The 16,411-nt window shown below is 36.3% G+C and overlaps 1 protein-coding gene across 3 annotated transcripts in view; it reads left to right on the plus strand.

The window, feature by feature from the left end:
• The first annotated feature begins 1,361 nt into the window (after positions 1 to 1,361).
• The window catches only part of ATM (ATM serine/threonine kinase), a 58,426-nt gene continuing 43,376 nt past the window's right edge, over positions 1,362 to 16,411 (plus strand). For all 3 annotated transcript variants that reach the window (XM_082279385.1, XM_082279386.1, XM_082279387.1), the window contains exons 1-22: positions 1,362 to 1,461; positions 1,547 to 1,659; positions 2,890 to 3,035; positions 3,451 to 3,615; positions 5,691 to 5,856; positions 6,135 to 6,373; positions 7,153 to 7,316; positions 7,554 to 7,723; positions 8,258 to 8,629; positions 9,182 to 9,376; positions 9,696 to 9,791; positions 10,389 to 10,614; positions 10,743 to 10,874; positions 11,583 to 11,708; positions 11,827 to 11,916; positions 12,867 to 13,035; positions 13,700 to 13,899; positions 14,465 to 14,547; positions 14,638 to 14,793; positions 15,250 to 15,325; positions 15,462 to 15,592; positions 15,947 to 16,067. In XM_082279385.1, coding sequence (XP_082135511.1) covers positions 1,390 to 1,461; positions 1,547 to 1,659; positions 2,890 to 3,035; positions 3,451 to 3,615; positions 5,691 to 5,856; positions 6,135 to 6,373; positions 7,153 to 7,316; positions 7,554 to 7,723; positions 8,258 to 8,629; positions 9,182 to 9,376; positions 9,696 to 9,791; positions 10,389 to 10,614; positions 10,743 to 10,874; positions 11,583 to 11,708; positions 11,827 to 11,916; positions 12,867 to 13,035; positions 13,700 to 13,899; positions 14,465 to 14,547; positions 14,638 to 14,793; positions 15,250 to 15,325; positions 15,462 to 15,592; positions 15,947 to 16,067 — 3,408 coding nt within the window. In that variant the 5' untranslated portion in view covers positions 1,362 to 1,389. The remainder of the gene's footprint in view (positions 1,462 to 1,546; positions 1,660 to 2,889; positions 3,036 to 3,450; positions 3,616 to 5,690; positions 5,857 to 6,134; positions 6,374 to 7,152; positions 7,317 to 7,553; positions 7,724 to 8,257; positions 8,630 to 9,181; positions 9,377 to 9,695; positions 9,792 to 10,388; positions 10,615 to 10,742; positions 10,875 to 11,582; positions 11,709 to 11,826; positions 11,917 to 12,866; positions 13,036 to 13,699; positions 13,900 to 14,464; positions 14,548 to 14,637; positions 14,794 to 15,249; positions 15,326 to 15,461; positions 15,593 to 15,946; positions 16,068 to 16,411) is intronic.

The following is a 16,411-nucleotide window of genomic DNA, read 5'->3' on the forward strand; positions in this document are numbered from 1 at the left end:
GCAGACGACTCCTGTTGCCACAGTTTCCGATCAAGCACTTCAGACGCCATTAGTGTTTAACAAGTTTCTTTCTGTTTCGTTTCCAGCAAAAGCAGCAAGCTTGCTGGGTTGGGTTTATTTTGTTCCAGTGCCCAACCACCAGAGGGACAGAGAATGGTTGAGCATTGGCCCATGGAAGTGGTCGCAGCACCAACCTGCCAGAGTTCAAGAGCTGTTAGAACACTCTCAGGCATATGGTGTGATTCTTGTGTCCTGCATAGGGCCAGGGATTGGACTTCGGGGATCCTTGTGTGTCCCTTCCAACTCAGGATATTCCATGATTCTATGAAACTAGTAAAGGAGCACTTAATTTAAATGAATGCAGTTGTACTGTACAGGCAGCCTTCACACTTAAAATGTTTTTTTTTTCATACGCATTTATCAGTCACCAAACCTCTGATCATACTTAGTTTCAGCCTGATCTTGATTGAAGTCAAAGGAAATAAATGCAGTCTAAGACAGTAGATATTTAAAGTTTTGCTTGTCTAAATGGCTGTTTTTATATTCTCACATAAGCAGTCAAGATGCAGTGCTGTGCGTCATGATTGCTTGTTCTCCGTTGCTTATTACAGCAGCAGCATATGCTTAGAGTTACTTCCAGCTTGTGTGATCTGTCTTTACCAAACAGGGTTTCCCTTGGGTCTGCTTTAAAGGTGTAAAAGTAGAAGCATGAAAGTTATATAGAATGTCGTGGCTGTGATCTGCAGCAGCATCATTTTATGTAATGCAAGGTCTAGCTAATTCCAACCTCTGTTGAGGAAGAAGAGGCATAATTTTAAGTGATTTCAAAAGGAAAAAGTTGGTTTTTTCATATGACTGATGTTTAATCATCCTTTGACATGTTGAGTGCCCCGGGGATTTGTCAACAGATAGTGCATACCCTATGAAAATGTCCAGTGTGAGGGAGGAAGAGCATTTTCCAAGTGCTGCCTTCTGGCAGCGTCAGGTTAAGAGAGCTACTGAAAGTTAGTGCTGCTTGCCAGAATGTATTCAGCTCTGTCATTCTTACTATAACTGCACTCCCAGTTGTCTGCCCAGCTTACTCAGTTAGCACTCATAAAAAGGGAGGAAGTCAGAGCTGTGTGAAGGGGTTCTCTGCATTTATTCTGTGACTGTTGTCTGTGGGAACAGATTATATTGACGTGAAACTGCTTCAGTTTTGCAAGCAGTAAGACTGACCCAGACACAAATGAGATTTTCAGTGGAACATTGAACATCGTGGTTCTGTTTGATACTGGACTTTCAGTATACTGCAATCCCATTTGTTTTACTTGGCTGTGTGTTCAATAATTACTGTTTTATCTATTTCTTCTGTCTGCAGATACAAATGACTCTTCTTTAAACTGAACCATGAGTCTTGCATTACACAATCTGCTTGTTTGTTGTCGTCGCCTTGAAAATGAGAAAGCTGTGGAGCGAAGGGTAACAAGTTTTCTTTTAGGGTGTGTACCTCAATTAGCAATGAAGGGGATCATAAAAAATTATTCTTCTTGTAATACATTTTCAGAAAGAAATTGAAAATTTCAAGCGACTCCTCCGTGATTCTGAAACAGTTCTCCAGCTGGACCGGAATTCTGATTCTAAACAAGGGAAGCAACTCAACTGGGATGCTGTGTTTAGGTAGTTTCTTGGTTTTGTTTGTGAATGGTCACAATTTGCTTAAATGGGACATCATTCTTTTGTTTGTCAGGCCTATTTTAATGCTTATCTTTCTGGATATTGATTTAGACTCCTTGTCAGCTTGTAAACAAGACATTACTTATCTTACTCTCTAAAGGAAGTAAATTTAAAATGGACAAAAATGCTGCACTTAACACTTGCAGAAAACTGCTAGGAAACCGATCATTAATTGGGTAGATGCTTTTCCTTGCAAAAATAATAGTTACTTTCTTTTATTGAAAATTATCCTTTGCATCTAATTTTCAGTGTACGGTTCTTATGTAGATTACAGATAGCTTTGTTAAAGTTTCTTGTGTTGCTGAATTCCTCAAGACACAGTAGAAGGACTGTGACGTCAAGTAAAAAAGATGTGCTGAGGTTTGTAGAGGCTAATCTTTGATGCAGTCTGCTTCAGGTGTACTATAAGATTGGACTAAGCATGAGTGTGATAAGTTCTTACAGCAGCTTGAACCAGTGTTAAATTCATGTTAAAAGTTTATGTGAATTATTACTTTTCATAGAATGGTGTCTGGTCAGCTTTCCATTATGTTTTTTAATTGGAGAGCATTGGAATAGTTTTTGTTTCACACGTGTACCAAAAGTTTCATAAAGAGTCTTTGATAAATTTTGTATGTTGCTTTAGAGACAGTAGTATATTAGAAATACACGGGAGAAATACAAAAATAGAGACTCTAAACTGAATTCAAATAGTAGGCCAGAAAATCTATAACACAGTGACAAAGTGAAAGGTTTAAGTTACTCATAAATTGAAAATATAATCCATGTATTAACTTTGACTGATAAAGAAATAGGATTTGAAGGCTTTCCCCAATAAAAACAATGATAAGTGCTTCCTACTATTTTGTTTTATAATGTTCCAGCATAAATAAAAAGACTTAGTATTGCTTTTTTTCCTAATTTTGACTTGTATGTTTAGCATAATGCAAAGTTTTAAGGAAGGTTTGGTCCCTACACCAAGTTGCTTCTGGGTTATCTTTAAAACTTACATCTCCTTTTATAGACTGTTTTTGTCATGCTTGGACTATAGTATATTTCAGTTGGTTTTCGTCTTTGATCATTAGAATAGTGAGAAGAACAGGAACTGACATTTTAGGCTAAAAGAACATTTTCCTATTTTACTTCAGTCATAAATGAGCAGATCCTTGGTTAATATCTCTTTAATTTTTGAAGTGTCTTGCAGAAATATTTTCAGAAAGAGCTTAAAAACCTGCAGCTGACAAAACCAAATGCATCTGCTTCAACCCAAACTACCAGACAGAAAAAGATACAAGAAGTTGGAAGTTTGGTCAAATATTTCATCAGATGTGCTAATAAAAGTCAGTAATATGCATTATCGTGTAGTTACTGGTTTGGTTTGGTACTTTGCTTTCAACTTTGAATTTTTACTTTGAAGTTAAGTTACCAATGTAGGGTTCATTTTACTTGCTTCCAGATGTTTACTATTTAATGTGAATCAGTCCTTTGTGCTCCTTTTCTGCCCTTTTGGATGTTCACAGTGCCTTTTTCTAATTACTCAATGTGTTTATAACTGATATACCCTCCCATAGGTAATTTATATTTTAGAAACAGTTTAAGATGAGATTTCCCAATAGACTGTCTCAGAACTGTAGATTTTGGGGTTCTGTTGTTTTGGTTTTTTTAAAATTAAGTAACATTTATAAACAATTAATTACAGATTTATTTGTTAGAATTTGAGTTAATTAAATAGTATCATGTTGTTTCTTCATGTAGGAGGACCCAGGCTGAAATGTCAGGAACTTCTGATTTATGTCATGGAAATTATAAGAGATCCAACAAGTTGTGCTGCTTATGGTTCTGACTGTAGTAGTATACTCCTAAAGGATATCCTCTCAGTAAGGAAATACTGGTGTGAGATATCCCAGCAGCAATGGTCAGGTAACATTTTTGAGCCTACTTAGAAATTAGTCTTTTCCTTTTATAGAAGCGTGTCCTAGATGTGTTTTAATTCGTTTGATGCCTTGTTGTGTGAGGTAGTGCACAAAATATGGAGTAAAGCACTGTCAGCCTTGAGGGCTTACACTTGAAATAAACAAAGCAACAAAGATTAGGAATTGATTTTTTTTTTCCTTTCTGTGTACTGTTTGTCTATTGCTTGCTGAAACATGTACTTATATACAGTACAGTATGTATGCATGGTCTGCACAGAGCTTAATGTGTAACAAATCCATGGAATGTGTGTGCTGGAGAACACCTCAGTAGAAGTGGTGTTGGTGTGCAGTTGTTTGCAAGTTATTAAGAACAGGCTGGTGTAGTTTTGATATAGTTAATATATTACTGCTAAAATTTATTATCTGAGTTTTTCTGGCTTGTGAAATCCTAAAAAAACATTGAGTCACTATATGCACATATCATACATAAAGAAAAACTGAAAAACTTATGATTTAAATAGGGGGAAATAGATGTAAAAGTTGAATAATGATTTAGCATGCAAGCCAAACTAAATGGAAATGCAAAGATAATTTTTCACTTTTCAGGGGATTGGATTTGACTCCAAGACAGTTAATTAATTCTGCATGGAGAAGAATGTTTATGTGTTCTGAATTATCTGACATGTACTAAGCTCTCAACTCACCTATTTTCATTTACTGATGTAAAAGAAAAGTGTTTTGAAGAGAAAAAAAGGGTATTAGAAATTTTACGGTCCAGTTTGTTTAGTGTTGTGTGTGCAAGTGTGGAGAAAGTTTAAAAGTACTGTCTTTATTTGCATAGTGTAGTGCTTTGAAGTCAGAGTTTGGATTTCTGGAAATGCTCTGCTCTGTAACTTGAGTAGAGGGGCTTAATTCATTAACTACAGAATAGAAATAAATCTGCAAAGAACTTGGAGGAGGGGTCTGGTGGTACTGTGCGTGAAAGGGGAGGCAAGAAAAACTGCTGAAGGTTGGCAAAGCAGAGTGACTGAGATGGAATCATTTAGGATGGGAGATTCCTGGAAGTGTCTAAGGCCAGGTTGGATGGGGCCTGAGCAACCTGGTCTAGTGAAAGGTGTCCCTGTCCCCACAGCAGGGTTGGAACTGGATGATCTTTAAGGTCCTTTCCAATCCAAACCATTCTGTGATGCTGTGATTCTATGTGGTTGGGTAATTAAAGAGCCTGAGGGTGAGATTGCCAAAGTTAAAGAACTTGGTACAGTTTGGCAATGGAGATAGAACTGGAGGATTGAGGAGGAAGCTGGAACTGTGTGGGGGCCCTGCCTGAGACTGGGAGCCAATGAGGTGTGTGAATGACAAAGTGCTGTCAGCCGGCAGCTGGGACAGAAAGTGAAGGCAGGGACTGATCCCATCAGGAGGCTGGAAGCTGGAGTTCAGAGCGGTAAACAGGACAGAAGGAATGGGTCAAGAAGTCAGGGAGGCTGAAGACAGATATTGAAGGATTTGGGGAAGGGAAAGTGAGGCTGAGTGTCACTGGAAGAGAGCACAGGCATGGGGAGCCAGGGGCGGTTGCTGAGAGGTGGTTAGTTTCTTTAGGAACATGGAAGTTAGCGGAGTCTGTGTATGGGCAAAAGCCACAAATGTGACAGAAGAAATGTTGACATTAGATCATAAGGAGCACAGTGGAATTCAGATACTGAGGTCAGGCAGGGCTGAAGGCCATAAATCTAGAGGAAGTCAGACTTTAATCAGTTAAGTGAAACAAGTTGCTTTTATTAAGGGAGGGGTATGTCATCTTTTAAAGGTTACTGTAACCTTTCTAGTGATTCCACCTTAATGCTTGCTTGTAACTCTTGGGGTACAATAGAGAAGTCAGTTTTTTATTTAAAAAGAGAAATATATTCTTGATACAAAATCAGGAATCTGTTGCTGCTGAAAGTAAGAACATGGATTCCAGCTCTTGACCAGAGAGTGGTGTTCTCTGTATCTTTAATGCAATATTTTGTGTCAACATTTTGTAATGTAATCCTCTGTAATATATGTGTTTATACTCAGTTGTATTTTTTTTTAATACATTTGCAGAGTTGCTGACCCTGTATGCCCATTTATACCTCGAATCATCTGGGAACATTAATAGAGTCTTAGTGGCTAGGATAATTCACACACTTACAAGAGGGTACTGCTTCCAAACTGATGGGTTGAGTTCCGATATGCTTGTCTTCTTTTCTAAAGCAACGCAGTCTGCAAGGTATGTTGGAAGTGCTCCTTTTGTATGCTAGAAAATAACTTATTTTAAGTATTTGGGATTAGACTTCAGTAATAACAGGTAATACTTCTTCAGACGTATTTTCTTCTGTCTTTGAATATCAATTGAATAACTTCTCTAAAATACTAATAACTTCTGCATATATTAGGCAAATAGTATTCTGAATGCTGTTACTTGCTAGTATTTACATTTAAACTATTCTTTTGAAAATAAATAAGATAATTTATTTTGGAAGTTCAAGTGTTAGGTTTATGTTACAGGCAGGAGAAGAACACTGCAGGCCTGGATCATATTGTTGGAGCTATGAATATCTTCTGCCACAAATTTGCTGACAACTGTCGCATACGGATTTGCAAAGTAGGGGAAGAAATTTTGCCTACAGTGCTTTACATATGGACTCAGTATAGACCAAAGGATTCCCTGAAAGAATCAATAATTGAGTTATTTCGTCTCCAAGTTCATATTCATCATCCAAAGGGTGCAAAAACTCAGGGAAGAGGTACAATAAAAAGCGCTTTTTTTTTCTGCTTTTTTTTTACTGCTGCATGTGGTTGTTCAAATTATTGTGCCAACTCTGAATTTTCATACTGGGTCTTGGAAACATTAATGGTAGTGATGATTATTTGTCAGTAGTTTTATGGTGTAAATTAATATTGAGTGAAAGTGAAAAGGAGTTTTCAAATTTTATCGACTAAGAGCATATTAATTGTGTTAAGTCCTTTAAAGGTTGGGGCGTCTTTTAATCAAAAGGCAGTTTTAATTGCTAAATGAAGATACAGTCTTTGGGGATAGGAAATAATAATTTAGATTGGGTTTAGATTGCCACATGTATTGGTTTCTTACCAGGTCTATTTTAGCCCAGAAATTACTACTGTCAGTGAAGTCTGACTTACACTATAAAACTGCTCAGAGAATATAACTCAGTAATTATGTTTGTCTGTAATGGCCTATTTTAGTTCTAGCTTAATTTTTTTTTACTTTGTACAAATCTATCCATTACCTTTTAACTGTGTTCTTTCCAGTTAGATGAAGATTTGTTTATAAGAAACTTAATTCCTACCCTAATTATTTGTATATGCTGATTAAGTTCTCTTTCATTTTTTCACTTTTTTTGCTTTATTCATTCTCCATTAGAGAATTTGCTTTTCATGCCTGCATTTGTTGAACTTTTGTGTGCCTTACTCATATTTTGGTTGTATTTTGCATTCTCTAGGTAGGTTTACATATTGTATCGAGTGGGTGATACATGCTATCTTTTAATTGTTTTTGCATGTACAGGTGCATATGACTTAACAAAGTGGCAAAGCATCTTACATAACCTGTATGATCTGCTGGTGAATGAAATAAATCTCATCAGTAGCAGAGGGAAGTATTCTTCAGTCTCACGTAATGTTGCTGTAAAGGAAAATTTAATTGAGTTAATGGCTGATATTTGTCATCAGGTAACATTTTTATTTGAATATAAGGTTGACTATATAATTACTAAGTTGTATGTTTTGCTGAAATATTCATACCTTTTGTCTGTGTTCTGTTGGGTTTTGTTAATTCTGTACAGTTTAGAAATGTATTAGACTGTATTTCACTGGTGTTTCATGTTAGGCTCTAAGCATTTCAGTTTTCATGTAAATACTGCTGCTTTTTTTAAAATTTGCATACTTTTAAATTTCTCTTTATGAAAGGTTTTTACAGAGGATACCAAAGTCCTTGAAATTACCCAGTCATATGCTGTTTCACAAAGAGAGTCCTGTGAGGACACGGTGCCAAACAAGCGCAGGAGGATTGAGCTTGGCTGGGGGGTCATTCGAGACAATGTGCAAAGATCCCAGAAGGATTTTGATGTCATACCTTGGTAATAACATCTTTGCATGGAGAACATATCACTCCAGACGTCTTTTTATATTTAACCTTCTTCCTGAATATGCTGTGCATTTAAGTTGGGTGTCTGCACATGCTGTAATTATCTATCAAAGCAGTGAACTTAGTGTCAGAGCGTTTGGAAACCTGCTTTAAGCTGGCTGTGTCGTAGTACAGTAACCATTAAGAGTTTGGCCATTTTGGACTAGTTCATACAGTTTTCTTTAATACTTGTCCTGAAAACTGTTCCAAGGCCTGGCTTCTTTCCCTGGACCTTGATTGAGGGGTATTTTGTTTGCCACAAGGGACTTCTGAATTGTAGGAAATTGTTAGTGAGGCTAGATGAGCAGTCTATACAAGTAAAAATGGTAGAAATACTGAATCTTTAACTTTTGATAGTAAACAAATCAACTCATACTGCAAAGTATAAATGAGAAATGGCAATTGGAGAAAGCTTTGTTGTGTGTTCCTTCTGAAAATACAAATTTCTGTGTATTTGGTATTAATTGCTTCACTTTGTGCTTTCAAGGTTACAGATTACAAGTCAGTTAATATCCAAGTATCCCATGAGTCTTCCTAACAGTGAGCTGCCTGCCTTGCTCAATGTCCTTCATCAGTTACTGCCTCAGCAGCGCCGAGGAGAAAGGACCCCATACGTGCTGAAGTGTCTCACAGAGGTAGCTTTGTGTCAAAACCAGAAAACTGATTTGAAGAGCACCCTCAAGCTGGAGCTCCAGAGAACCTGGGCAAAGATCTGGACTCTGACCATTCGCAGTGTAAGCCTTCAGCAAATTGAAGCAGAGAGCTTTGGGCTGCTTGGAGCTATGATTCAAGGGAACCTTGTTGTAACAGATAAAGAACTCTGGAAGATATTTTCAGGACCTGCCTGCAAACCTTCAAGGTAAAATGGAAGCAAGGATAGTGTTTGTGTCTGATTCATATTTCTCTTCACTGTGCAACCAAAACCACTGTGTTAATCAATATTATTGTTGTTGTGACTGTGTTTCTATTTGGGAACTGCACACATTAGTGTTCAAAGCATTTGATATGATCATAAATACATAGTAAGACTGAAAGCAGAGGCAGAAGAGGAGAGGCAAGCATCTTCACATTTAGAGTATACTAAAATGTAAAATGGACTAAAAATTTAAAAATCTGACTAACAGATAAATGTTGATTTTTTTGAAGTTAAGAAGTATGTTTTCTTTTAAATGTTCATTGGGAAATAAATACGCTGAAATAGTCTTTAAGATAGATAGGAAATGTCTGTTATAGCCAAGAAAAATGGAAGTGCGAAGATTTTAACGAGGGAGTTGACCAATATGCATGCTTGTTGACTTGGTTATGTACTTGATGTTGCCTGTGCATGCAGAAATACTGGCTTTGTTGTAGAGTGCTGATCAACAAATACCACATGGTTTCTCACAAATCCCCTGTTCCATTTTTGTTGCAGTTCTGCTGTATGTTGTTTATCATTAGTGATGTCTACCTGCTCAGTGCCAGAAAATTTGGACATAGGAATGGAACAGAATAATTCTGAAAGAAATCTGGGTTCTGTGTTAAGGGAGGCAATAATGAAATGGCTCCTGTCCAGCTGTTTGGAGGAAGAAATAGAAGAATGTGCAGAGTTGCCTCCTGTGCTCTGCAGGTAAAGCTTTTGTGGCATAATTTTACATGTAAGCTCACTGTGTAACACAAAAAATTCTGCAGGGAAAAATGTATTATATTAAAGCTTAAGCAGAGTCTGTAGGGTTTTTAAGCTTCCTGTAAAATATCATTCCGGAGATATAATTTGGTTATCTGTCCATATCATAGCAGATATGTGACCTATGCATTAGAAATCTTCAGTGAAAACTTACATTTCTTTGAAGATACACTGTTAGTCTGGTTAATGTTCAGGTGTACTTCAGGAATCCCAAGACCTTGTCTGATTGCAAGAAAATAAAAAGAAATTTTCTTTTTTACAGTGATTTTCCTCATCTTGTATTACAAAAAATTCTTGTGAGCCTTACAATGAAGAACTGCAGAGCTGCCATAATTTTTTTCCTAAATGAGGCTAAATGGTATGTTTTTAAGTTAATCATTGGAGAAGCTTAAGTTGGGAATGCTGCTGCACCTTTCACCAGTGCATATCTTCAAGCCTTTGGACTATATCCTGTTTCTTCTTAATGAAATTAAAATGTGTATAACTTCTTTGGATGCAAGATAAAACTTACCTACTAGAAGTTAAAAATACTAGTTTCAGGGATTTTGTGGGTTTCTGGTCCAACTGTGTAAAGCAGGCTGAGGTCAGGGATCCTAACACAATGCAGATGCTGCTCCATAACTGCAGAAGTGTGTTTTCTTCTAAATTTTTATTTGGAAATAACTACGCTGAAATAGTCTTTAAGATAGATAGGAAATGTCTGTAATAGCCAAGGAGAAGGTGTGATCTGTGTGCAGGCTTCATGTTTCCTTACAGTTCAGTTAGAACTAAAATGGTAGTGTCCATTCCACAGTGAATGTCATGTCAGAAAGTAAAGGTCAACCAGGGTTTGGAAGCACAAAAAGATAAAATATTTTATTTTGCTTTTGTATATTTCTTGTATTTAAGTAATAGTTTTTAAGACTTTTGAGTTATACACTGGCTGCTAAAATAAAAACTGTGTCTCTTCTTCAAGTGAGCAACACGTGCAAGGGAAAGAAGAAAACAATTTTTCTGATGTTGAAGAGCTGTACCTGCAGACAACATTTGATGAAATGGATATTTTCACTAACTTTGCAGTAAATGTTACAGATAAAAATGTGAGTGGTTCCAGACTTGCCATCAACCAAAATCTTAGGGAAACACTGGAGAACTGCCTTTTAGCAATGTCGGAAAAGCTTTTAAGCAGTTGTGGTCCTAAGGTAAGTTAGAAATTATTGTTACATCCTTACATTTGTGCTCCCAAACAATCTGTTTTCAAGGCAAAGTATATGGATTCTGTATTTTGTGGGGATGAAGCACTGGTATTTATACGGTGTATTTGATTTAGTCTAAGGTTGTTGCTGCTGAGCATCTTGTCCGATGCGTCAGTCTCTTGGTTGGTGTTCTGGGTTGCTATTGCTACACTGGTATTTTTCAAGAGGAGGATGCCTGTAAGTCAGCCTTGTTCCAGAATGCTAAGGTAAGCAGTAATGCATTTGGGACCTATTAAAAATGAAATAAAGCATTGAATATAAATTAATTCATAAAATTTTGTTTGTATTGACACATTTTCAGAGAACAGGTATCTCCTCAGAAAAAGGCAGCTTAGGGAGGTTTAAGCATGCCACTGCTGCTGAAGGAGAGGAGTCACTGAAATTCTGTCAGTCTGCCAAGGCACAAGTTTTGCAGTGGAGATTATTCTAGATATTGATACATTTCTGAGTCACACCTTTCAAAAAAATGGAAGTCACTGACATGCAGACAAAGGACTAATTATAGGATATCAAGTCCTTTCATTTATAGGTCTTTTATTCAGGAATTTGAGATAATTTGATGGTTCAAACCAGTATGAAGACAGCTATTGCTATTATTTTTATTATTGCTACTATCCAAGGTGGTTTCTTGCTTAAACACAGAAACCCAAAACTTACACTTTGTGGAGATATGCTGTATTTTTCTTTTGTGATGAAAATATTAGTGTTTCAAGCATGTCTAGACCATGGTTTTGTCACTTCTTGAGCAAAATCACGAAAAAATGTGGATTAATTGATGCACACTGTGAACATCAAAGTTGTATGAATGAGAATGTATGAATGGGAATCGTATCCTTTTGTCTTTATGTGTGTGCTATACAAGTGTCAGTGTATAAGGGCATTTCACTGAAGTTTCTGTGTTATATTTTTACTAGTCTCTCATTCATTATGCTGGAGAAAGCATTTCTCAGTCTAAGAACAAACTAAATGAAGATACCCAGATCAACATGCTGAGGACTTTGATAGTGCAGTGTACTAAATGTTTGTGCAATTGTACCAAGGTAAAATTTATAGAAATTTAAATTTCTTTCTTCGTTAATGAGTTCAGAAAATTGAGTAGCATACCTATAATTCCTGAAAAAAAAAATTAATCTATCTGTACATCTTGCTTCCTTACAGAGCAGTGCTAATAAGATGCTGTCTAATATATTCCTGCGTTTGTTAACATCAAAATTTATGAATGATCTCATAGATATTTGCAAGAATCTGGTAGGTACATTCTGTCTGTTTCTGATTGCAGTGCTCTTCTGTGAGAGGATTGTTTTTACAGCACAATAATCTGGAGTCAAACCAAATGAGATACATATTATTGAAAAACATAAATTGAAATGCATTGAGTTTTATAGAGAATTCCTAACCGGAAACATTTCTAATTTAGCATTTGAACACAGACTTAGGGTAAGAAGAAGAGCAGATGGATAACATTTGATCAAGGTTAGCATTCCAGTTCACATTAAAAAACAAATTTATGCTATTTTTCATTTTTTTAATACTTTGTTACAGTAGAAGTATATACAAAAGAATTCTATAACACATGACATTTAACTTTAATGCACTTGCAAAGGAGGGGGTTTTTTGTGTTTATTATGTGGGTATTAAATCTAACTGTAAATTACTCCTTTCTCGCTGGGAAAAGTGGAAGTGTGGCACATCACTGTGTTTAGAACAATTCTTAAAACTTCTCTTTTTGGCACATTGTGCTGTAGTCAGGTCTGGGTAGGAAAGTTCCTTTGTTTTTTCAGATGAGGAAGAGCTGGGGGTTTTGCCTTGTGTTGTCATCTGGTTGGGAAAGTAGTAATTAGTGTTCCCGCAAAAAGTCACGTAACTCATTTTCATTTCTCTGTAACTATGAAGTGTGGTGAGAAGTTGGTGAGTCTTATAAAGAGAAGTGTTTTTAAAAAACCAACAGTCCTTGGCAGAATCTAAAACGCAGAGGTCAGTATCTGTCTGAGGAAGAGTCTATCCTAAAGAGAATAATTTAGACAATATATAGGAAACAGGTTTATCACAAAGGATGAAATTCATCAATTCTGCGTCACCTTTACATCTTCACCTGTTCTAGTTCACTGGGAAACTGCAGTGTCTCTCCTTGTGCTATGTCTGTGGTGTTTCATCTGTTCCTAAAAGCCAACTTTAAAGGATGTGGTGTTTTTTGTCAGATGACAGTTACTGGAAAGCCAAATGTATTGGGAGAAGTGGATCTCAGGAATGATCCTGAGGAGAGTATAATGGAAGTAGATAACCGGGTATCTGATGGTCTGTTTGATGATCATTCAGTGACTGACATCAGTGATACAAATGAATCTGGTGACATGCAGAGTGTAACAGGTAAGTATTCCCTATGTCCAAAACTACTTCCAAAAGCTTGTTTTTGCAAATATCTCTTTGCTTGAAAGGTAGTGGGGTGCAAAATTGAGCTGCTTTATTAGTAGTTGAAGCAGGTGGTGGTTGAACCAGGTACTTTCTAAGCAAGAATAATTTTCATCAGTGTTTTAAAGATGTTAATGAAGTGTTCTAGTTCATTTAGAAAAGAGAAGTTTATTTTTTATTTTATAAATAAAATAATGCAAGAAGAGAAGCTGTAACTAACTTTTTCAAAGTCAGGCAGAAGTTTTGGCAAGGAAAATACAGAAAATAAGTCTGTAGACTACTTGTCTCTCAACAAATTGTGCTTCATTCTTTTAAAAATAGTCCTATTTAACTTTTCTCCTTTTGCTGATTAATAATTCTTGACACTATATCTGGACCTTCAGAGGGACAGGAGCATGAGTCTGTCTGTTTATTCCTGTTAAGGGCTAAAAGTACTGATGTTATCTTTTGTTTTAAATTCTTACTTCAAATGCCCTAACTGCTCAATAACAAATGAACATAAAGGTTGCTTGTACTCTATCTTTTTCGGGAACTTATATTAGTTTTGTAAAGACCTAAAACGTTACCACCTCTTCTACTGTCCTTGGAGAAGCATTTCTTAACATGAAAATATTATTTCTAGGTGCTTTGAGCCCATTAGCTGAAGAACAGTTGACAAAGCAGGATTTGCTTCTCCTTGAAATTGTGAGGTTCTTGTGTATTTGTGTGACTACAGTCCGAGTTCAGACAGTGAGCTTCCGAGCCTCTGATATTCGGAGGAGGCTGTTAATGCTGACTGAAGGCAGTGTCTTTGATAGCACTAAGCCACTGCATCTGCAATTGGTGAGTATGAGGGGTTTTTACAGCAGGCCCACTTCTGTCATTGTACTGTTACTACATTTGCATAGTCTTCTCAATTGTATATTGTCTTCCTCCTGTCATCAGTCCCCTGAGAAGACTTAGAATGGCTACATTTGGTGTTTTTGAAGTGTGTTGTGGTTGGGAAAACAGCAGTTCGAATTTGTAAGCCAGAAAATAAAAGAGTTGAGAAATATAAATATCTTGCCTTTATCATTAGTTATTTGTTAAAGAACTAGAAATAGTCTCTGTGGTAGAATAATATCTGTGGCTTGGTTTAAAAGGGAAATATTTTTCACTGCCAGATCTCAGAATTTCATTATCTATATTACTGTGTGACGGTGTTTGCATGAAAAGGTGACCAATCTAACACGCAGTCGCTGACAATAGCAATCTTTGCTGCATGGTTTTGTGTAAGACTTAACAAAAAAGTTTCCTAATTTTTCTTTTTGTAGACTTATTTTCTTAAGTACTATTTTGCGTTTTGGTTTTGTTTGCATTTTTTATTCCATTTGGGTTTTTTATTCCATTTGGTTTCTTTATTCCACAGTACTTGATCCTGTTGAAGGAGCTCCCTACTGAAGAACACCTCTTGCCTGCAGTCGATGTTGATATGCTTCTTAAGCCTCTTTCGTAAGAATGAAACTATTCAGCATGTTTTACATCCCTTTGAGGAGATTTGGTGGCTTTTTCAAGATCTTTCTTTCTTTCTTTCTTTCACAGTACTGTGTGTTCTTTATATCGTCGAGATCAAGAAGTTTGTAAAGTAATCCTAAATAATTTGCTCCCTATAGCAGTAGGGTTGGCCCAGTTGGATGAACATGCTGAAGAGACAGGGCATGCCAAAGGACAGTTTTTGACAGTTGTTGGAGCCTTTTGGTATGTTATTTAATGCAGAAGTCTGTTGGACATAAAATTTTTGATTTTTAGTTTTTATCTTTGCTATCAGTAAGAAGACTGCAGTGCTGCTGTGTGTTGCTGTTTGTGTGTACTGTGGAACCTTTATCCAGCATTTAATTTTTCTGATTTTCTGTGTCATGCTATATTTATAGAAAAAAATTAATCCTTAAGATAGTGTTAGAATAATAAACACTATACTGTTGTGTATAAACAAAGACTGATTCTATGCTGAATTGCATCAGTAATTATAACAAGTGATAACTTCAGCAACCAAAAAAGAGTGTTGTTTGCAGTTGCCAATTAAAATGTCAAATTCTCTTAAACATGCCCATGGAGCACAAAAGAATCAGCTGTGAGCAGCAGAAGCTAACTTGCTAGAATGTTTCTTAAAATTGTGGGCAGCTTTTTCCTTTAATCGAGTATTCCTTGTTTTAGGCATTTATCTCAAGGAGGGAAATGCACAGCATCAGTAAGAGTGGCCCTTTTAAACTGCATGAAAGCCCTGCTTGAGGTAATCCCAGATTTTCTGGCATTCATTAGCATACTCAATACTTACATAAGATGTACTTAAAAACAGTGTCTAAAGATCTTCTGCGTATTTCTGTGTGTCTTCTGTACATTTAAATCACAATATTAATTTTCTTCAGGTTGATCCTCATTGCAAGTGGGCGATCCTTAATGTGAAAAATGAAGATCTACCTGTGAGTGATGCTTTCCCACATTTCCTTGCAGACAGTCACCATCAAGTTCGCATTCTTGCTGCAAGGTCAATTACCAGGTGATAATGTAGATATTTTTTCTGTTTATAAGAATAATGCTTCATTTCACTTAACTGGGATTAAATCCCTTGGGATACTGCATAGCTGCTCTTCTCGATACTTCTGGAACTTCGATCTTGACAGACTATAAAAGCCTACCAAATTTTGTTGAAGTGTTTAGACTTTGTCTATATTTCAATTATTCTGTGATGTGAGAGATAAAGAAAGAAACTGCTCTAGAAGAAAGTAAAGAAAAATCAATATAAGGAAATTAAGACAAAAATAATTATATTCAGAAAATCAGAACCTTATTGATACAACATACAGTAATACTGTAGTGCTACGCTAATAATTATTATTCTTTTTTTTTGAAGTTTGTTTCAAGATGTGAAACAGAGAGATTCTTCTGGAATGTCAAAACCTCTTCCCCTGAAGCTCCAGCAAAAGGCTTTTGAGAATGCATATCTCAGAGTTCAGGAAGGAATGAGCAATCTGGTACCAACATCTAGTCATTAGTTTTGCCTGGTTTTGATCTTTTGAATAAAATTACTTTTAACATGATCATGTTTAGTTTTCCAGAAGCATTAATTCTTCTGGACTTCTGGTAATCTGAGATGGTGAAACAAAGTAATAGGAAATTCCTTTCTCATCCAGTCACTCACAGTTTCGCCCATATTAGAAGTTTGTAAATTTGTAAATTGTATGTTTCAGACTGCTCTTCTGTATCATACTATTTGTTGTTGCAGGTTCAGTACTGTAACACTTCAAAATCATAGAAAAATGTAGCCTCAATAATCTAGAAAACATATAAATAATGAATAAGGGGCAATGTAAATTAA

Source organism: Coloeus monedula, assembly GCF_965178545.1.
Source record: "Coloeus monedula genome assembly, chromosome: 3".
NCBI classification, from domain to species: domain Eukaryota; kingdom Metazoa; phylum Chordata; class Aves; order Passeriformes; family Corvidae; genus Coloeus; species Coloeus monedula.